We start from the raw sequence: 21,775 nt of genomic DNA on the forward strand, positions 1-21,775 counted from the left end.
GATGGCAAGAAATGACCGACTTGATTCCAAAGACACATGGCAGGCGATGTTCCTGAAATGTAACCAAATAAAACCTGAACTGATCGCGAGCACACGACATGGAGGGCAGTAGCAAAAGGGTTTAAGTTGTACCCCGCCCTGCTCTGTTGTGCTCTACTTTAGCAACCGAGGCCACAGTAACAACTGAATAAAAACAACTATGATCTCACCACTTTCACCCTCCTTCTCACTGCCATTACTTTCAAAATCAGCTGCTGTTTGCCACCAGCTGGGATCTGAACTGCACATTTTGGTGGATTTACACATTTTGGGGGTTGATCTGCGAGAGTAGAAGAAACACACACACACACAAAGAGCAGGAAGAGACATAAAAGATCAGTGAAAATATTTTGTTCAGATATGGCATAGTATCTTCCTGTACATGAGGTTGTGTTTTGTAAACGCATTTGTTTTTCTAAAGTGTTTTTAAAGGGCATTTCACCTTAAACAACAGTTCAGTGAAACCAACTCATTTCAAACTCGCTTTGAACAATGGTCAAGGTTCACCATTATTATTGCACTTTTACAAAAAGGGCAGGGATGGCTTTAGGGGGTTGGTCTTTCTCCATAGCCGTCTTTCCTCCGAAGTAGAATAAACAGCGTGGCGATAAGTCTAGACAGAGTGGGGAAACCTCTCCTGCGGTCACTCAGAAACCCATGTCCTCCAGGTGGCCGTGGGTCCGTGGAGGCGGGTCCTCTCCTCCTCAGGGCGGTGGGATGGAGGGCTCAGTCACAGCCAGTTCTTGAGCCAGGTCATTGAAGCGGGCGATGTAGTCCACGCTGCTCTCACTCATCATACAAGCAAGCTGGGAATCCATCTGCAAGCAGGACCAATAAGCTTTCAATCTACAACAGAAATAACAACTGACACTTTTTCTTTCCCCAGGGACCTCTTGACTTTAAAGGAAGAGTTTGACATTTATATGAGCTGGATGAGAAGATTCATCCCACTCTCATATCTGTCTGTAGCTACAGCCAGCAGCCACTAATACACATAATAAAATCCACCTACATCCCAGCCAAGAAATAGTCCAGACATTGTATTTTTTACACTTCTGTCTTTGTACAGATTAAACAAACGCGATTCCCTAAGATGTCAAACTATTCCTTTAACAAGGAATCCCATTTTAAAAAATTGCAAATTTATAGATGATGCCAAAAAGGGCTCAACTTACTTCTGCCACATCAGGAAGGCCACGGGACTGAAAGGAATCATGGGAGTTGCAGTCCAGGAGGCTAGGACCAAGCAAAGCTGTGCCGCTAGAGGGGCCCGTGGGGGTTAGGGTGGTCCGCCTGCCCTTATCAGGAGTGACCATGCTGGCTGGAAGAGAAGAGGCAAACAGAGAGACAGTGAATAGAAGGGACCGCACACACGAGCAGTGGAAATAAAGCTGTCTTCATGGGACATGACGTGTTTCCAGCGTTACTGAGGTGATCAGACACAGAGAGCGTTTCTGCTGCGTAGTCGCTGCTGCCAGCCCCATCTTTTGAGTTTGAGTAACAAAGCCCTGTTAACATATGAATGGATTCTGTCCAAAGAAACGCTGGAGAGCTTTCAGTCTTAAACAGATACAGCTATGTGTTGAGCTTTAAAAAACACATTTATATTTTTTATTTTTCCATGTCTGTGACATATTCTACAGATACAGACACTGAAACTGTAGGTTTGAAACTGACACACTGAAAGGTGTACATGTTGCTGGTGTTGATGTCGGTGTCAATGTTGGTATAACTGAACAGACCCCTTTCACTGTCTATTTCACTGTTTATATTTGTCAATGTGTGGCTCACAGGAAAAATAGGCGAGACCTCAACTGTCTAGTGAAGCGCTGCTGAAGCCACAGCTGAGACGCTCGATCAAGGCAGGCGGTGTGGCTGCTCTAACCTGTTAAATAATAAACCTTTGAAATAAAAAGTAAGATGTTTCGCCTCGCGCTGCAGGAGCAGGCAGTGTGTACCGGGCTTTTGGATACAAGACACACGGAGGAGACAATCTGAAAAAACAAAGATCTGTAATGCCGTCTGCTCATTTAATAGTAATAAAAAAAGACTTACAGAGGAGGCATCCTAGTGTGGAGTCAGATGAGTCGCTGGGGTACCACTGGGGGTCATGGCTGGGCGATGGGATCCAGCCTCTGGATGGGCTGACTGACGGAGACGAGGCCAACAGCTTGGAGCTGTCATTGTTGCTCAGCTTGGCTGGAGAGAGAGCGGCCTCCTCCCCTGCAGCGACACAGGCAAATAGCCATTAGATTACACACACAATGTTCAATAAGTCTGACGTCTGACAGGTTTAGTTGGCTGCATATTAACATATTTCTTCCACAGAATATTGGGGCTGTACCAAAGTCAGAATTTTGTCAGTCAAATTGGATTTAGCTATTCAATACAAAGATTAGACTATTCTTTACTTCTTTTTACTTGAGTGCCACACTAAACTCCTCTAAGCAGTTCTTGTGGTGGAAACGCGGCCACATGAGTCTCATGTCTCCTGCCGACTCCATTTTAATGCTAATACCCTTCTGCCACATGTCATTTTTTACAGAAATACACTTTAGGTTTCCAAGTAAATGTTAGCATCTAGGACAGAAACACACACACACACACACACACACACACACACCGTAGTGGGCAGAGTTGATGGCGAGCTCGATAATGGAGTCACTGATGTGTGTCTGAGGTTCTCCGGGGGCGAGAGGCTCTTCAGGAGGACCAGGGAGAGAGATGTCCAGGAGCGAGGCCACACTGGGTGGAGAGAGGAGAGAGTCCCCACCACCGGTCACTCCAGGAGACGGTGGAGGCACACCATTCTGTGAAAAGAACAAGTTGAACACTGCATTGAGGGGATTTTGTTGCACTGGTTCTATTTCCTTTCATGCGTTTCCTACCGAGCTGGCCAAAACAAACAACCCACGAAACCCGACTCTCGCTGGACAACGGAGCACTTGAGACTCAACATTATGCAAGGCATACACTAATGACACACTAACAGTGAATAGGGCCTTCACAAGCAGTACTTTACTGTGACGAGTTCCACTTCACCCTCATTGTATAGTAGTCATTCTTCATCCCAGGGGTCGTGTTAACTGATTATATTCATTGACTGAATAGTTTTAACAATGACGGAAAAATCTGAAGGGCGTCCGACGTTTTGTCAGATGAACACTGAAGGCGATATACTAGAACGTAAAGTATAGTGTCAATAACCACATGTAGACCACCTGTAGTCCCCCCCCCTGTTCTGTTGGTAGCAAGGCAGCATCGCTACATAGCCTAGTTACTGCAAAATGTTTTCTACCACTGTACAAAACCTGGATTATACTGTAGACATGACCAGAGTAATTCACTAGAGTGAGGAACAACACAGCAAGTGAGGAGGGACATTAAACCGTGTATGTGTGTGTATGCAAGTGTGTACCGCTGACCTCTGGGACATTGTGCTGAAGGAGTTGAGAGTCTGGTTCAGCATCAACAATGGGTGTGGTGGCGAGCATGGGGCTGTTGTCAACAGAGGGAGAACTCAGCTCCCTACAGGGACTGCCAGGGATGATACCTGCAGACTTAGCTGCCTGGTCAATGGCACCTGAAAGAGTATTAACAGTTTAGAAACACAAGGGATTTGTCACATCAGCACATACCTGATTGAAGTATTAACAGTAACAGACTAGCACGTGAAGATGTACCTAGTGAAAGTTTTCAGAGGTCAAAACTGTAGTTAGTAAATACTAGTAAGTATGTACGTAGTTTAGTTTTGTTTGTGTTTATGTAGTCTTCCGGTTTTGTTGAGCCAATTTAGTGAAGGATCCATGTCATAACATATTTGTTTAAAATCCAATTAAAGGAGAATTTCAAAATAATAAAAAAGCTACTTATACATGTTACTGTTTCATTTACAGTCACAGGAGGATGAAGAATTCAAACTCAAACTGAAAACTGTAGTAGTACAACATGCATTATACTCTATCTTAAGTTTTAATAAAACAGAAACAACTGAAGAATAGATGAATTAATAAAAGCAGTACGCACTGGAGAGCTGGCTGGCTGCTGCAGAGCTGGACGCTGCAGGGGAAACTTTGGTCAGGGGGGGGCGGGAGGAAGGAGCAAGGCGAGTATGGATTGGCCGGAAGGATCCAGTTCCTGAGGGAAGAAACAGGAAGTGAGAGGGCGAAAGATTTGTAGAGTTGTTGTTGAAAAAACAGAAATTACATTTAGTTATATACAAAGGGCACATTAGCAGAGTGTATTACCAGAGTTAACACACTGCTCTACTTCCAGCAGTTTAAACTACAGTATAGGGGAAAAGACAAGTACCTGTGGCAGAGGAGTTGGAGAGGATGGAGAAGGAGCAGACATGCTGAGGAGTATCTCCTGTAGTTCGGGGTAGGAGTGTTCGCTGTGAACAAGAACAAGTCTCTTTTTAACATCTCATGACCTCACAACATAGCACAGAGAATGACTATAAAGACATATAGAGTACAAGCATTCAGCCCCACAAGGCAGCATTTAACACCTTCCCAATCCAACTATGTGGACTGTGAGTTTGTGCGTATGGTTACAGGCAGTTTCTTTGCATCATTTCATAACCAAACTACTTTTTACATTTTTAGCTACACCTGTAGGAACCATGTTTCCTCCATATACTTTATCAGTATTTGCGTCAAGGAGGCATTACAAAAGGAAGTTTATACTACTGTACAAAGCAACTGAGATGGTGTTCATTGCGGTACCACAGGAGGGATAAGGTAAAACGCTCTTTCCTTACCTGAACTACAAGCGGTTTTCGGAGTTGTCTGTTTCGAGGTTTTCTCTGTCTAGAAAGGAAAAGATCTGACTGCATCTGGAAAAAAGAGCACATCAACATTAATGCATATTCCTCTGGAAGATATACCAATTTTGTCTTCGTACAATTAGCGTCAAAAGTATTGCATTGCTCTGCCTTACACTGATAGAGTCGAGCTGCTGTCTGAAGGCCAACTCAGCTTCTTTGTTGGGGGAAAACATTCGGTTGTGCCGCGAGCTGTTGGGAGGCAGCGTGGTGGGTACTGCAAACACACCACTTTCTGAGTCGCTGCCCGCAGTCGACCCCAGCAGAGAGCGAGGGAGGTTGCGTCCACCTAAAGAAAGGAAGAACGAGTAAGACATGTCAATGTGAGGAGGGCAGTTATTTGAGAATAATGTAAAGCCATTGAACAACATCCAGTATTATTATTATTGTTCATTTCCAAACACACACACACAAGCAATTGCAGTTGATGCAGCGATACTGGAAAACATGGTATACAAAATAAATATTCAAACAATAACCCATGAAGGAGCAATATTAATTCCCATTGTTTAACAAAGACAACTACAGAACCATCAGCACCACCACACATTATCAGTAAAGATCAGCAGAAAAAAAGCTGATACGTGTGATATATGATTTATGTTGCATCATAAAGCATCTTAACCAGTCTTTCAAATCAATTTAAACCCCAGGTGTCCAGTCAGAGGGATTTTGTGCTGGTATGCAGTCATAAACATTTTAAACTTTATTGAACCAGCGCAATTGCTGAAGAGTTGAGCATGCTCTCTTGTAAATGTTCAGGCTTAATGGATCATCAGGCAACAAGAAGACAATAACCAAACTCAGTGGTACTGAAGAGGAAACAGAGCAAACCAGCGCGTCTAATTTTCCATCCTTGGTTAAAGCAAATGTTTTCTTTAAGTTAGTTGAGTGGCTGTTATTGAGCAGAGGGGTAGATGCCAGCCGGTCAGATCAGTCATCTCCATCATGGTCCTCCTCCTCACTTTGTGCCTACGGAGTTACCATGGTAACGCCACTAGCCCACACGCTGCCATTGTTATTGCCAAAACCACTCCCCCACAAATCCTGTGCCTCACCGTCACCATGGTTTATATTTTCAGCACTGATGTTTGTTTACTTTACTATGCACAGTATGTGTTAGGTGTCTGTGTGTACACATGCTCACCATCTGGGTCACAAAGTTTCTTCAGTGCACGGCACATGGGTGCTTTGATTCGCAGGTTCCTCCCTTTGGAGCGTACAGTGGTGGCCCTGGTCAAACACAGAACAGCAGTGAAATCTTTTTGTTTTTTAAGGCCAACCTAAGTTTGCTAACAAGTCACATAAACACAGACGACAGAGTAGCCTGAACAATTAGACATGACAAAAACTTTTCTCAATACAGTAGCCAGGAAAAAGCTGTAAAAACCTGAAAACTGTGTGGCCTGTGCATTTTTTTTACTAAGTTTTACTAACGACTTACCCTTGTTGGATGAGTTCATTGAGCTTTGCCACGTTCTTATCATCCATTACTGTCAAAGACAAAACACAAAGTCAGAGAGGCGTTTACGACATGGTCCCTGACGAGCAGCTGTCCCCCATGACTGGGAGCGAGCGGTGTGTTTTAATCACATCCCCGGTGTCCCAGACTAACAGCAGAACAACACTTGCACACAAAACAACTTTAAAAAGACATGCATTCAAACACGGTCTTAACTTACATCCTCCAACTTTTTTGCGGAGCTCGGCATAGCAGATCAGACCGTACAGTTCTTGAGAGGATTTCTTCAGCACTCTGGAGTACACTGAGAAGGAAAGGTGGCACAAGTCACAACACTGCTGTAACCAGCATGGCAGAAGGCATGTGTATGCAACATAAAGATAACACAACAGTGACAGTGGGGGCTCCCTGGAGTGGAAAGGGGCTCAGGCTTATCTTGAGGGGTTTTTTAACATATGTTTTGGGACAAAGTCTCCCTGCCTGACAAAATGCTGAAGAAACATCAGTGTAGGAGTTGTCTCTTAACACCCTTTTGATTCCGGTCTTTCATTTTATTTTTTCCACCACAGCAGTGACCCTTTCAACCACTGGACACATACAGGCGTCATGTTAACTTATCTGACAGCTCTAACGGATATTAGAGAGATGGTAGATAAGATGGTAAAAGTTGCACGTTAATATTTTTTTAAAGTGGGGCTCTAACTGTGAAATAAATACTGTTCTACCCTCCAACTTTCACTGAGACTCAGAACGGTGACACAAACAAAAGGAAGCTCACCATTAGCAAAGTCAATGTGTTTGGAGATCTTGTGCCAGGTCCGGTAGTAAAAGTGGCGAACCTGCTCCTTGTTCTTCACCATGTTGGCTGGCTTGCCTCTCTTCTTGTACTTCATTGCAATGTTGTTCTGGATAGCCTCAAAATCCTTCCCATGCTGGAGACCAGAGTAGTAGAGATAAGCAGAAGAGGAGCAGAAGACACATATGTAGACATGTTAACTAAGTGATACATAACATAAACAACCAACACTTTGTGGCAGGTAGTTTGGTTCTACCCTTTACCTCGTAGAGCCCCTCAAAAAAGCTGTTTTTGTCCTCTGCGCTCCAGGACTCCCACTGCCGACGGGCCCTCTTCTGGTTACCGGCTTGCTCCTCCTTCTCAGAAGACCCTTGGCCCTTGGAGGCCTTGGACACTCCCCCTGTGGAGCCCGCCACAGGCCCCGACTGTCCGACTGTCCCCTGGGAGGATGAGCCATTCTCTGCTCCTGTGTTAAACAAATGCCCACAAATCCATCAGTCTTGAAACATTCAGAGAAAAAAAACAGATGTCAAAACATCAGAGTAAAAAAATGCAAGGATTGAGCCAAATGCTTTGGTTGACCGCCCGTAGTTTTTTTCTATAGCGGGGTAGTAGTTCTAAGGTGCGTGGTTTGGGAGATGATAAAATTCATGCACACAAAGCCACCCACTGCCATTACACTGCAAAACCTGCAACGCTCCCCCTCTGTGGTTCAGCTCTGGCAAGGAGGCAGGAAAAGCGATCAGTCCCTACGGCCAGGTCCATAGTACATGGGTCCAAAACCAACCCGTGGTGGGCTCCAATGGCCAAGTTTGCCCCAGTACAGAGCAGCATGCCAGCAGGCATTAATACAAGCACAGAGGCGGTTGCGGCACTGCTCTATGTTAAGACTATGCAACTGATTTTCAAAATGGTTATTAATTTACAAATGCAAATGTATGTGGATATAGGCACTAACCTAGAAACGTCTCTTTCAAAACAGATGTGTACCAAATATAGCATCATATCAAAATAAGTGGGGCTTCACTGGTCAACTGGTTGACACTTCAGTCTAAATATAAATTTAATGAAACAACACAGTCATACCTGTCAGAGCACACTAATTCACCAATATACTGTAAATGTTTACTTCTGTACGATCTGCGTCCAAATCATAAGGCCTTTTGAAGAGAGAAAAAACAGACATTGCAGAGCAGCATAATTATCCTCATTCACACTCTAATAATTCCTCACTAAATCTGTGAAAACTGAATCCTTCAGTAAGGAAGATACAGGTTTCTTTGTGTGTAGCACTTCAATGACAGGCTCCAAATGAGCAGAAGATTTCAAACATACTGGAGAATAATGCTCCTGTCACTCTCACTTTCTTTACCCCTTTTTACATTGGTGGTATGGAGACCCAAGAGGAGATGCCTCGTTTACATGGACACATTGAATCAAGCCACTTGTCCATTAGTGTTTATCAATATCTGGGTTCAGTGATCATTCTGTGTGTTTAAAAATCATAAAAGGCTGAGCGCCTCGAGTTATCTTTAGCGTTAGTTCTTTTGCTCAAACACTCAATGTTACTATTTCAAGTCACCAGTGAAAGTGTTAGTGGTGATATGTGTGGGTTCATCTTACATAACTGCATTTTGTTTTATTCTGAAACAACAAATTTTAATTCACAAATTTGGTTGGCTCAGTGACTAATTATATTATTGGCTGAAGGCGATAAGATGATCCTGCTATTTTGTCCTAATCTCTGAATAAAGTCTACTCTCAACTCCCTACAGTAATGCCCCATCTTTCTTATCACACTTCTCAGTCTCATTCAGAAACACTGCAGCCTGAAACCTGAGATTGATTTCTCCTCCACTCATTTGATAACGACAGCCATAATAACAGCCCCTTGTTTATACAGCCATGGTGGCAAGTTTCCAAGACATTGTAACTGAAAATAGTCATATGACATCCTAATTGAGATTTCAGTTGTGGCCTGTGACTCTCCTCCTCTTCACAGAGAGGGTTCACAGGATGGTGCTGTAACTTGGGTTGGAGCAGCCAGCAGCCCACCCAGAGTCCAACCAGTGGACGGTGGGAGCCCACAGCAACAAGAAGAGTCCCAGTCCAGTTGAGCCATCCCTGATACAGAAACTGTAAACACAACTGAAAGCAGACCCCCAACCCACCCCTGCTAGTCCCCCCTACACACACACACACACACACACACACACTTTTATCTGAGCCGGTCACCTACGGTACCTTTCGATTTTGCCCCGCCATGTCCATTGATGGTCGAGCCGATTGAATCCTTCCGGATCCGTTTGCTCGGAGGTCTAACGCTGGATCGGAGAAAATGATGCTGGTCGTGACACGGAGGGGCGGGCTCCGCGGAGGTCTGGGGATGCTGGGCTGAGCCTAGTCCGGTTCGGTTCGGCGGAGAGGCGGGGAGGACCGGGGCTGAACCGGGGCTGAGACCCGGGGCTGATGGATTAAGAATTTCCACTCCGTCGTCTCCCTTTGTACTGCGCTCCTCGCTCGCCTGCTCTCCGCTCTCCTCCTCGTCGCAACCTTCGGGCTTTCTGGACGGATTCCTCCTCCCATCGACACCGATCCCCTCTCTGGAGCCCGGTGTCATGCTGCCAGAACACATTCAGGGAAAAATTGTCACATTAGGAGCAAAGCGGTGTGCAAAATTAACTTCTAAAGACGACGATCACTGTCTCTCAACATGGCCGCCGCTGTTTGTTTCAAATCCCCTCTCCAGTCCCGACAAAACAACACCAAATATATGCATTTAACGCCTTCACAGAAATTATATCCAACAACCAAAATAGTTTAGGAACTGACGGCGGCGTTTTACCGAGTGTCTTTCGGCTCAAATCGCCGATATTTGAGGTTGAATTTCAACTAAATTCAAATGCGAGCGCTTTTCAGTTTAGCGCCCTGCAGAAACGACAACGAAACCCCTCAGCGGATTCGACCTCTAAATAAAGTGTTTATTTTAAACATTATTTTACCCATTTTCGTGCTCTTCGGTAGTAGGCGACGTCTTCTTTCTCTTCACCATGAGTCCGACCGGTTAGATTGGCAAATACTGACCAAAGTGAGCATAATAAAACCTAGAGCGATCTCTCCGCTTTCTGCCCTCTCCTTGCTCTTGCCTCGACTGAGCTGAACTCTCTGCGCAGTTCAACTGTTTTCTATCGGCAACAACATTACTCAATGCTTCTTTGCAACGAGAATTAAAACTGTAAAACCACCGACAAGTGAGGGGATATTCAGTGCATGCAGCGAAGAGGAATGTCCCCTAGCCCGTGTCAGTCGGGCTCGTCTGTATCGATCAGTATCGATAGTTTTATTAACCTGTGTGCAAGTGGACTTTGCTTGTCACTACGTCACCGTCGCCTGCAGAAAATGATGTGTGTAAAACTGTGACTTTCGTGTACACCCTGCAACTTTAAGGGTTTGTGACGATACTGCATTGGCTCACATTTCTACAGCCTCACACTAATTATTCTTCATTCGTCAACATCAGGAGCAGGCTTTGTGTGCCCGGTGCACGTCGAGACTGTGTGTATGTGCACATCACTTCATCATTTATAACATCATGTGTCTGCTCCATTAGTTATCCCCCGACTGTGTATTTGTGAACAATCAGAAGGATGGCAGCAAGGGGAAGCTAAACAATGAAAGATTAATTGGACATGAGCAGCTTTAGTCTGAAAATGACGAGGGTTGACCCCCCCCTCCTTTCTACGGTCCGACACAACCTTTTTATATTCCTGGTTTCATTCATATAAACAATAACTTTCACACAACTTCCACCTGCCACAAAATGTCCCTCATCCAACAACAGAGAGAGCCTGAAACTAAGTTTAATAAAGTACTTTAGCTCCGGATTCTTACAACTTCAAGTGGTTGGGATGTTAATAGATGGATGCAACTATGATTTAACTTGTACTCTGCGTCCAACTATCGTTTCAGTGTAACTTCAGATGAATCTACAGTCTCACAGCAGCACACTGGGATCATGCCACAGAGTTACATGACCTATATCCCCCTGCAGTGTATCAGACACTGGTTATACTGGTCTACCCACTGACCTGGGGTTACACTACAACGTTCACGTTACTTTAAAAGTGCAATGTAATAATAGTTTAAGTGATTTACACTGTCAGTCGTCGTTTACTGTGTGGTAGCGAGCTGCGTTAACAAGAGTCGTCTCCACACATAACGTGGTAAACCTAGCATGGCTGCTGGTGTTGGCTAGCTACCGTTAACGCTATAGCAGTCAAACCGGCCATAACGTTACAAACACCGCCTGCGACTTATAATCACTGTGTTAGGTAGAACCTCAAAGAGTCTCCCGGCAGGAAAACATTGTCAGAGTTTAAGAGTTACCTGAAGTGGAAGCCTGTTGGTGGTATTCCCAATCGACACACAGGCTAGCATCGCTAGCTGACGGCAGCCGTCCAACTCGTTACGATGACAGTTCCTGCAGTTCGATTGTCCACGCGCGTAGACACGCCCACTACAACTCGAAAACAAACCATGTGATTGGTCAGAAATACACGAGGACGACGGTTGAAATGTGATTGACAGGTGGCTCAGCCAATCGTTAGTGAGAGACGCCTTGTGACGGACCAATTGGCATTCTCTTCCTGCCACGCCGTGTAAACTTTCACGATATGTATTTTCAAAAGTTGCAAGCCAGCGACCCTTCAATAATTTAACATTTTTGCTCAGGAAATTAGCGCTTTTTCAACGAGATTGGATTACCGCAATGGAGGTTTTTGGCGCTTTTAAAATAAGTTCCGCCCAGGAAGCGATTGACATTTCGAAGCACAAATGAATAGGCAGAATTCAGAGGGTGCACTTGAATTTTATCCTGGCGTACGCCGAAAATCACCTGTCTGTGTGGAGTCAGAGTGTGATATTTACAACAGGCAACAAACCGCTGACTAAAAGCACGGTCGCAAAGGACAACATGTGTCACAAAGGGAGTTTTGATTCAATAAGATGTGCGTTTTACTTTATTTGCTATCAGACTCGGACTCAGCCCACGTTGCCTGCCCCGGTCAGGCGCTCCGGTAAAAAAAGAACAAGCGTCACATATCAAGACTAGTGCACCGGTTCGGTTGTTAAACTCTCTTTGACAAATCGGCAGGGCGGAGTTTTCTGCCTAGTTCTATATAAGACATGTATAAAGCATTGCATGTGTTTAATAAACGTACAAATCAGATGCAACAAAAAAAAAAAAAAGAAAGTGGCTTCAGTTTTGTCTCAAAAGACTTGGGCGCAGTGGATTACTAGTCACATTTTTGCTGAAGGGATACCGGGTGCAATGAAACGAGCGCTCCGCAGGTTGGCAGCGGACCAATCAGATGCCTCTGCGTCACAGTTGGGTGGACTGAAATTCCTCACTCCGGAGTCTGGTTGGGCACGCGCAGACAGGGAACTTGCTAGACGTCCAGTTGGCAAACTGACGAAGTTGTCTTCGGAAACTTGAAGGCTCACAAATAAAACCACTATGACTTCGACGAACATGTTTCAAGGGTTGGATACTGGTACAAAACCAAGTTCAAGGTGAACAATATATTACGTTAGTCGCGTAGCTTGGTGATATGTGAAAGACATGGCCTACGATGTTTTATTTCGAGTGCAGTGAGCGGTTCGTCGGCTCGTCTCAATGTACGCTATAACGTTATACGACAGCAGCTCTTCCTACATTTGTGCACTGTCACTTTTCTGCTAATACCTTCAGTGTTCAGCGATGTCACGAATAAATGGTGGTCGCTCATCTTGACAGCTAGCTTGGTTTGAGTTGTCTCCGCAGTCGCCAACTCAAGAGTGAAGAATTAGCTCCTAAGCTACACGACCAGGCGTTGTCTCCTGCGGAAGTGTGAAAGCCACTTCAGGCTGCTCCTCTTTGTACTCGCCACCGATGGCGTTGTGGCCACATTGTTCTAGTTTAAGGAGGTTTTCCTCAGCGAAAGCCTCAGTTCTTGGGTCGGCCCCGCTAAAATAGTCCATAGTCACGCATGTTGTTGCACTTAATAACACGATAAATTATAGCGGGAAGACTTTTCAGACTTTGGTCAGACCTCCCGGTATATAATCGAGTAGCCTGTTATTTGTCTGCGTTGGCTCAAGCTGTTTACTGTAACATATTTATAGCCAGGCTAGCCTCTGTTTTCTCCTGGTCCTCTTTGTGTGCTAAAACCACGACATCATGTTTCTAACAGTAGTCAGTAAACACGAACCTCCATGACTCAAAGACATTGTATGCACTCTTTAATTTGGGAAGGATTCACAACCTCTGAGAAGGGTTACTTCAATACTTGCTCCGTAGACACAGACTGTTAACATTTAGTGAGATGAATTCCAATTTAACCAGTAAACACACCTCTGTCTCAATATTTGCAAGGTCACACTTGCACAGGATCTAAATAAGACTTGGATGGATGCATTGGATAGCACCCAAGGAAGGTGTCACTATATTCTCTCGTCTCTTGCAGGGTTTTGCAGCCTCCTGGAGGTGGCTCCAGTAACCTGTTTGGTGGCTTCGAAGAAGATTCTGCACCATCAAGAAGACCGAATAAGATGGCCTCTAAAGTTTTTGCTCCAGCAGAGCCGCCCCAGAGTGTACCCAGGCGCTCCAATCCTCCAGGTCAGACCAGCTTGTCAGGGATAATGGATGTGCGTCTGTCGATGTCCAGGGTGTGAAAACTGTTACTGTAATGTGATGATTCCAGTGTCAACACTGTCCTCTGTGCCTGAATGTAACCCGCCTCCAGATTTTGTGGTGTGTGTGGTAGATGCAGGTATGTTTCCACTCTACTGTTGAAAAACAGTCCGAGTTTCCAGAAGTGACTGCTTGGTCACCCTGACTGCCTTATCTGCTGATTCTCACTGTGTATATGACAGTATAATTTGCTTATGTCCAACGGTGTGACGCTGAAGGGAGAGTGAGTAGTCGTCATGACACGGCCGCAAAACGTGACCAACGTCTTGGTAATGTTTTTTTGTAGGTGGGAAGAGCAGCGGAATATTTGGAGAACCTGAACCTCCAGCTCAATCACAGAGACCCATCCCTCCAGGTGGGCAGAGCAGCAACATATTTGGGGTTGCAGAAAGGGCACCTGCCCCAAGCTCAAGCAGGGGTCACCCAAATAAGCCAAAGGTAGGCCGTGCACCTACATTTCATACTCCATTTTCACTATACTTGTGTTTTTCTTTATTCTTTTTCACCCCTGACTCTTAAACCCGTAAACATACAGGAACAGTTCATCCAAACTTTGATCTGATCCTCATTTTATCCTGTAATACTTGAAGAGCACAGCATCTGTGTCACATACCCCAGTATATCAGTCTGTCTTCTCCATGGGTCAATAGTGTTTGTGCAACCAGGCCACTGCTCGCTAAGACTGCTGAGTCTTTTGCAACAATCTCAGCTGTGACACAAATAAATTGCAGGCAGTCACTAATCAGCAGAAATCAGCTAACTTACCAGTTTTTTGTAAACACGTTGAGGTTGTTAGTGGCTGTGTTTGTATTTCATCAATAAACAGAAAGCCAGGATTCACTGACTAGATTAGGACAAGAATTCCTGAATTTATTCTGTTTTTGTGAAATGCCCCCCTGGAAAACATAGTAAAGGCATGTAAACATGAGGGAATGTCTCAGTTACTCATGACTTACTTACACGTACGTTACTGTGATTGGGTCCCTGTGGAAAGTCTTTATTTGCTCGCAGTTTAGGGAAACATACCGACATCAACAGTATTTATGATCATTAGTTTATGACAGAAGTTCAAACTGATGTTGTGGTGTTATCCTAGACTGATTGAACAGCCTGTCAGTATGACCTGAATAAAGTTGCCATCCTGTGTTCAAGGAAATAATTCAAATAAACTTTACTTGCATACAAAAAGTGTGAAATCTTTGCCATAAAATAATTAATTCTATTAAAAAAAATTACATGAATCTGTGTCACAAGGAGATTTCGCAGCTGCAAACGCAGTCAAACTACTCAGTGTGGGTGATGGTCACTCACTATGACTCATTTGATCCTTTACGCAGAGCACGTGATAGAATTGTATATGATCATTGAGGAAGATATCGTGTTCAGCCTTATTACAAGTTCTGTTGACTATAAACATGCAGTTTAGGTATTTTCATTTTCCTTTTATTTAACAAGGTAAAAGTCTTGTTGAGATTAAAATCTTTATTTCTGGAGAGACCTGACCACGGCTGGTAGAGTATAAATGCTGTTTTACAGAATTTAGCTTGATTTGAAGTAGAACAAAGATGAAGGATGGTTTTAAGTCCTTTCATTGATTACACTGTGAGAAACCTCTTATCTTTAATGTTTTACAGGACAATCTAAGTGTGGGACCTGAACCTGAATCACCAGGTGAGTTTCTTACGTACAGAACAATGTCCATGTTAAATGTTTTTGGGAGATTTGTCTTCTACGGAATAATCCTTCTCCCTCCACTCACTGTAGCATTGAACGAACCTCTGATCACAGGGATTAGAATATAGTTAGGTCTTTTTTGTTTTTTTAATTGAGACAAACTGTCTTTCTTCTTGATCCTGAGTTTTGCAACAACTGGTTATAAGATCAACTGTTGCCTTAAGTTTGAAAATGTTGACATTTTTATTGTAAAGTATAAACACAGAGAACAGCCATGCTTGTAATCTCTATATATAGTTAATGCTGTTCTGTTGAGATTATGAGTTAATTATTTTCCTTATCTTGAGAAAACAATCTTTGTTATTCCGACATAATCATTACAAGAAAACAAAAGGTCATTTCCTGTTTTTACTTAAGCTATTCATTTCCTGGCATGATCTCAAAAGTTACCTCTCAGATGTGCATTCAACAAAATTTCAGTTATAAATCTTTCCCGTCAGACTGATTTTGAAAGCATCAAATCAGGTGTGGCCAAAAGAACTAGACACTAATTTTTGAGTTCTCCATGATTATCCTGCGTTCTCGAGAAAACAAAGTTGTGTTCTTCTGAGAAATCTTTTGAAGATGAACTTGTGATCTCGATAATGGCATTAACAGCTGTTCTCTGCTTCCGTCATTCTTGTTTAAGACTTTGAAGAGATTTCTATTCTGTATTACAATCGGAAATAGGTGGTAATATCTTGAGGATATTATTCTGTTCTGCCATTTTTGTAAATCCTTTTTTTTTTTTTTTCCCCCCCTTTTTCTTCTCCAAGCACCCGAACCCAAGGTCAGTCAACCTGAGGTGAAGGAGGAAGCTGCCCCTCCAGCTCCCGTGCCAGCCAAAGAAGAGCCTGTTGCGGTCTCAGCCCCTCCAGAGCCTGAGCCCTCTTCTTCCCCTTCCTCTTCCTCAGCTCCCGATGAGAGAGATGAGACTACTGGTATGAAGAAGCACGAGCCTCATCTGGGACCCAAGCCTCGCTCTCACAACAGGGTCCTCAACCCCCCCGGAGGAAAGTCTAGTGTGGTATTCTACTGATGAGCTGAACACACCACTCCGACCTGTCTGTGTCCATACACTCCTCGTCTGCTCCTCTGTTGACCTTCTCTCATTCCAACTCCCCCTCTCCCCACTGGTCTTTCACCCGTGCATCTCATAGCAGACAGGAATTTTTGTTCTTCACACCAGATTCCTAGTCAAACATGTTGTCCTCAACTTCTTGCACTTTCAGCCCTTTTTCTGTTGAAGCTCTTTGTTCAGATCTTGATAATCTTCTTCACTGAAACCTGCAGTTATACAATCACCAACTGATCAATCAACAGGCTAGCTATTGCCCGATAACTGTAACTGTGACACTGTTCAGTCTCAATATTGCGGTTACTGTTTTTCACTGTGTCTGTGTTTTTCAGCATGTTTAAATGCAGTTGGGTTTAAGGCACAATTATTTGTCGTTTTTTGGAAAAGTTTTTGCATCTCAAGAATGGTTAAGACGTTGGAGTGCTTGTGCGATGTTCAGCTTTAAACAGTCCTAGATTCCAATTATTTGGTGTAACCGTAATCCTCGCGTGATAAATTCAACTCAAATGTCAGGGTGATTTGTTTTAAACCTTAATGTGTTCAGTCAGAAGGGGGTGAATAAGTCTTTTCACCAATGTAATATGTAAAATGTTTCAGGGCGTTCCACTAGTGCCAAATCCTTACTGGATGATGACATAGAACCTTTTTTGTTTGGCAGTTTTTCAAAATAATGTTTTAGACAACAACCAATGACCGTATAATCAGAAGCCTTACGTCAGCTAAATATATTTCATCTTTCTTGCCTTCTCATGAATTACTCCTTCATGGTTTCCTTCTCTAGAATACCAAAATCGACTTCGAAACAAAGATGAATGCGATTGTTGACTCCCCAATGTTTCCGCTTCCTTAAAGAAATTCCATTTTGATTTTATGCGATTGTATTATGTAGGTGCTTTTCTGCTTCGTCCTCATTGCTTGCTTTATCTGAGAACATGCCTTTTTTTTTTTTTGCTTGGGGTAGGCCTTTGTTTATGTTTTAAATTAAAACGGCTGAAGACAAGTGAACTCTGGACAAGCGTGTGGCCTACCTGAGTCCAGGTGGGCTCATTGATAATCACCTTTTCACCCACTTCATGACGCACATTCATGGTATTCTGGTGCCAGCCTGTCCCCTGTGTGTTGATGTGCCTGGCAGGCAATGAGTGCAGCAGAAAGAAATCCTGTGTATTGCAATAAAACTGTTGTTTTGCATTTAGAGTTTGCTTATTTTGTTTACTTTCCAAAAACAGAAATATGACACTTCTTTGACTATTGAATATTTAGTAATTACTAATTGGAAGTAGTGTAGTAACAATAGTAGCAGTTTAATTTAAAAGTAGAAATACCACGTGTACCTTGTTTAAATGTTTGTCTGGATCTGGGAAAATGTGACATACAAACTAAGTTTTGTCTGCTCCAGATTTATAGTTAATTCTTGAATCTCTGACACTGATGCTTTTGTCTGGATTTGCCCTTTTGGCAGCACTTTGTGCAAGCTGCTTGTTCAAAAGACAAAATGGCCACTTAATGCCTTGGAGGAAAATGTAGTTTTAGCTTTTTACTACACATTGGAACCTCTGATACTGTTTCATTTTTTTTATCCTTTTTAAGCAGCAAACTAAATACATGTGAGTATACACAGATACTGAGATAAGTAGACTTCATTTATGATACCAAGAAACTCTCAAAACTAAGCCTCCTTATTTTACATCTAAGTACTGATGAGCATTTTATTGCTTAAAAGAAATGGATAATACTCACATGCATTTCTTACAAACGAAAGCCAGAGACAGCAGGCGGGGCTGGTTGTGTGTAATTTGTAAGCTCAAAGGTCATATGCCTACTTATGTAAGACTTATTACAGGGTGTCTGCGGGGTCTTAAAAAGCCTACAATCCAATAATCTTAATTTAAGACATGATTTTATATGATTTTTACAGGCCTTAAAAATTGATTAATAAAGTATCTCTTTTAAATGTGTATTCATCTACAAAATGAAACCGACATCAAACCAATACAGATTTTCATTCCTATCCTTCAAAGTTGAACTTGTTTAAACCTGCAGAAACCCTGTACGACATACTGTACATGCTGGAAGCCGTAAAAGGTGACGCTCGGCATCCTATAATGCTGCACAATTGTGGGTAAAAGATGACATTGGTGTAGAAAAGTTCTATGTGATTGCTTGGACGGTTATGACCAGCATCTCTTTCATATGTAGCTTGTCTGTAAGAGCTCTCACCAAATGTTTCATGGGGAGCAACGAATGAAGTGTGTGTGGGTGTGTGGTATGAGAGTGGCAAATTCAGTGTTTAAAGCAATAACAACATGAGACAAGTGATCAATATATATATATATATTGAATTGCAAAATAAGATGTCTACTTAAGAACCAAATAAAAACAAACATAAGAAGCACAAAATGACCACGCAGATTTGATTTCTTTGATAACTGAAAGCCTGGACCTTGGAAGGACTAACCCGCCCTCTGCTGGGAGTGTCTGAAGAAATCATGAATGGTGTGAAATGTAAATATTGTTAGTATTTCACTGCCACCTACTGAGTGAAATAAGGACCACTGAAGCTTTATGCCGATGAAAGGATTCCAGCTTTGGACACACAGTCAATATTCTTTATGGCAGATTTAAAAGTTTAGCTCACAATTTATTCTGTGTTTGTCTGACTTGAATTATGTCGATTCACTGCTGCCGATACACACACTGTACATTAACACTGCTGTCTCTCTTTCCAGTAGCATGTCACCGGTACGCACTGTGAACCGGGGAAACTGAAATATTGAGGTAGTTAAGATTCATTTGTCTGTGGAGCTGTGGGTCCTTTATCTACCCAGTTTGTATGCTTCATTGACCAGTTTTTGTCTCCATTGTTAATCGTCTCCACAGCAAACAATAGCCCAAGCTACAGTTGTCAGGCTGAACGAAAGGTCAATTGAAAGATGTTTGCTCTCAACTCTTTCCCCTTTTGTTATTGTCTGGAAGTGATTTTATGTCCTATACTGTGGGGTCTTCTCTGTGGGGTCGTGAGGCTGTAAGCGCCCACCCCTCTTATGTTAAGGCATTAGTCTCATCAAGCATGAATTAGTCCTGGCCTGTTGATAATATTATCTTACACAGGGAACAACAGTATACGTGTGTAAATTCCATTACGTTTAAAGCCTTTTAAAGGCAGGGAATAAATAGAACAAATAAAGACCAACGCAGCTCCAAAATAAAGTAATAAAATCTTTTAATGTTGCTTGGTTTAGTTGGAGATATTCATCGCTCTTTATGCTGACCAGGAATGTCCATTGCATGAAGATTGTTCAGCTCTGTTCATCTCTTTTGCAGAGTTGAGTGCTTCTGCTGAAAAAGCAGTCTGTCCATGAAAATCTGAAATTCTCCCCATCTTGATCAAATGCATGCAAGGTCCTGTCATAGAGGTTAGTCCCGTCTCTGACCATGTTTCAAAATTGCATCCAAGTGGCGGAAATCAAAGTGAAACATACTGAAAGAACTAGCTGTATATGTCCTCTTAGTTCATGCAGGTTCTTACCAACCAGCACTCCTTATATTCCTGATTATTTCACTGTCGTCAGTTAAAGATCATTCAGTAGTGTAAATAATGGTTGAGCTGCACAGCCAACCTGACATATGACAGGAACAGACCTGTTTCCACTGTGATGATGATATAAACCAACATGTGTTAATATGTAGTTCTCATATGCTTCAGGCACAGTGAACCCAATCTACAGTACTTTGGAAAACACAACTTTAAAATGTGTAATAAGATACATTATCATTGCCAGTGTTCAGACAATGTGAGCGGATCTATCAGGAGCTGCTAGTTAAACAAAAAGGTTTTTTAAAGTACTTTTATTCTGTCAGGTGGGGATTTGTATTTATTAAAATGGACCCTCAAATGTGAACGTTTAGCTTTAAAATAATCTTTAATGTTTCATAAAGTCCGGCCCTGTATAATTGTTTGTTTGTTTGGATTGTGAAGCATTTACTTTCATTTTTAGAGAGTGCATTGTCATTATTATTAAATTCTAGCACCGGGTCCTGCTGTAGACTTTGGTCAAGTGAGTTACGAAGGAAAAACGGCAACTTCCGGTTTCAACTTTCAAAGTAAAACTACTGGCAAACGTGTCTGCATAAACTAAAGTGTATAATCTAATATATCCTACATTATAAATAAAGTATATCGATATTTATATCTATTTAAACATATTTCATAAATGAGCTCAGAATAGAGTAGTTTTTAAGCATTGAGCGCTTACAGCAGAAAAGTATTATTTTAAACATTCATATTAAGTGTACTCCAGATTAAGCACTTCAGTTAAAGTGAAGGACACAGAATAGACAGGAATGGTGAAAACTGAAGCAGCAGCAGCTGAGATATCCTGCTTTTTACTCCCTGGTATGGTTCAAAGTTCAGAAACACTGAATCCTACATTTCCCATAATGCAACTAAGAGCATTGTTTTCTTTGACCCTCTTTGTCTGGAAAATGCCCACGTGTTTCAAACTCCACACCCTCAGTTTTTAATGCAGGCTTTGTTATAAATGTGTAGTCTCCTGACTCAAACAGAGATCAATTTGATAAAAACAAGAGGGTCTCAGACAGACAGCTCCAGAGCCACACAAAACTACCAGTCCTGTGTGATACTTTTTAATGTATAAACTCTGTTTTTCTGTCATTTAGTTAACTGATGCCCCTGCTTTAGTGACATATTTTATGGATATTTCATGTTATATTAAAAACTGTACAATTAACCCAAACAGTGAACTCAAGAAGTTTGTGTAAAACTATTTATATAGAGATATATTTTTGTTGTCTTGTCCCTGACACTTGATCGTTGCTCTATTAGAGAAAATGTACTTTTCTTTACAGACATGCGGCAAATGCTGAGATATAGGCCTACAATGTATATTCTGTCCTTTTTTATTAACACACCTTAAAATGAAGAAGACCCCCATGTCCCTCCCATGAAGCTTTGGCGACCCCTAGTGGGGTCCCGAACCCCATGTTGGGAACCACTGCTTTATACTAACACAAAAAAACAGAAAACTCTATCATGTGAAATTAAAACACTGGCGTTGTTTGTCTTTGTGAAGATGAGTTTTTGCAGTTATTCCCCCCATCATCATAATTTT

At 42.6% G+C, this 21,775-nt stretch overlaps 2 protein-coding genes across 2 annotated transcripts; one reads left to right on the forward strand and one right to left on the reverse strand.

Annotated features, from left to right (window-relative positions):
* Positions 1 to 6: 6 nt before the first annotated feature.
* cramp1 (cramped chromatin regulator homolog 1) lies at positions 7 to 10,289 on the reverse strand. The gene is made up of 16 exons (XM_035654993.1): positions 10,125 to 10,289; positions 9,367 to 9,743; positions 7,386 to 7,588; positions 7,105 to 7,258; positions 6,547 to 6,630; positions 6,309 to 6,357; positions 6,002 to 6,097; positions 4,981 to 5,176; positions 4,802 to 4,876; positions 4,351 to 4,432; positions 4,066 to 4,176; positions 3,465 to 3,622; positions 2,663 to 2,849; positions 2,095 to 2,262; positions 1,215 to 1,360; positions 7 to 857 (listed from the first exon to the last, which is right to left on the reverse strand). The coding sequence occupies exons 1-16, from the start codon at positions 10,172 to 10,174 to the stop codon at positions 744 to 746; spliced, it is 2,250 nt and encodes a 749-aa protein (XP_035510886.1). The 5' UTR covers positions 10,175 to 10,289; the 3' UTR covers positions 7 to 743.
* A 2,239-nt stretch (positions 10,290 to 12,528) lies between these two features.
* Positions 12,529 to 17,840, forward strand: jpt2 (Jupiter microtubule associated homolog 2). Its single transcript, XM_035654672.1, has 5 exons — positions 12,529 to 12,693; positions 13,626 to 13,777; positions 14,139 to 14,290; positions 15,487 to 15,523; positions 16,342 to 17,840. The coding sequence occupies exons 1-5, from the start codon at positions 12,638 to 12,640 to the stop codon at positions 16,602 to 16,604; spliced, it is 660 nt and encodes a 219-aa protein (XP_035510565.1). The 5' UTR covers positions 12,529 to 12,637; the 3' UTR covers positions 16,605 to 17,840.
* The last annotated feature ends 3,935 nt before the right edge of the window (positions 17,841 to 21,775 follow it).

Source organism: Morone saxatilis, unplaced genomic scaffold, assembly GCF_004916995.1.
Source record: "Morone saxatilis isolate NCDOM2014 unplaced genomic scaffold, NCSU_SB_2.0 Contig14, whole genome shotgun sequence".
NCBI lineage: Eukaryota > Metazoa > Chordata > Actinopteri > Moronidae > Morone > Morone saxatilis.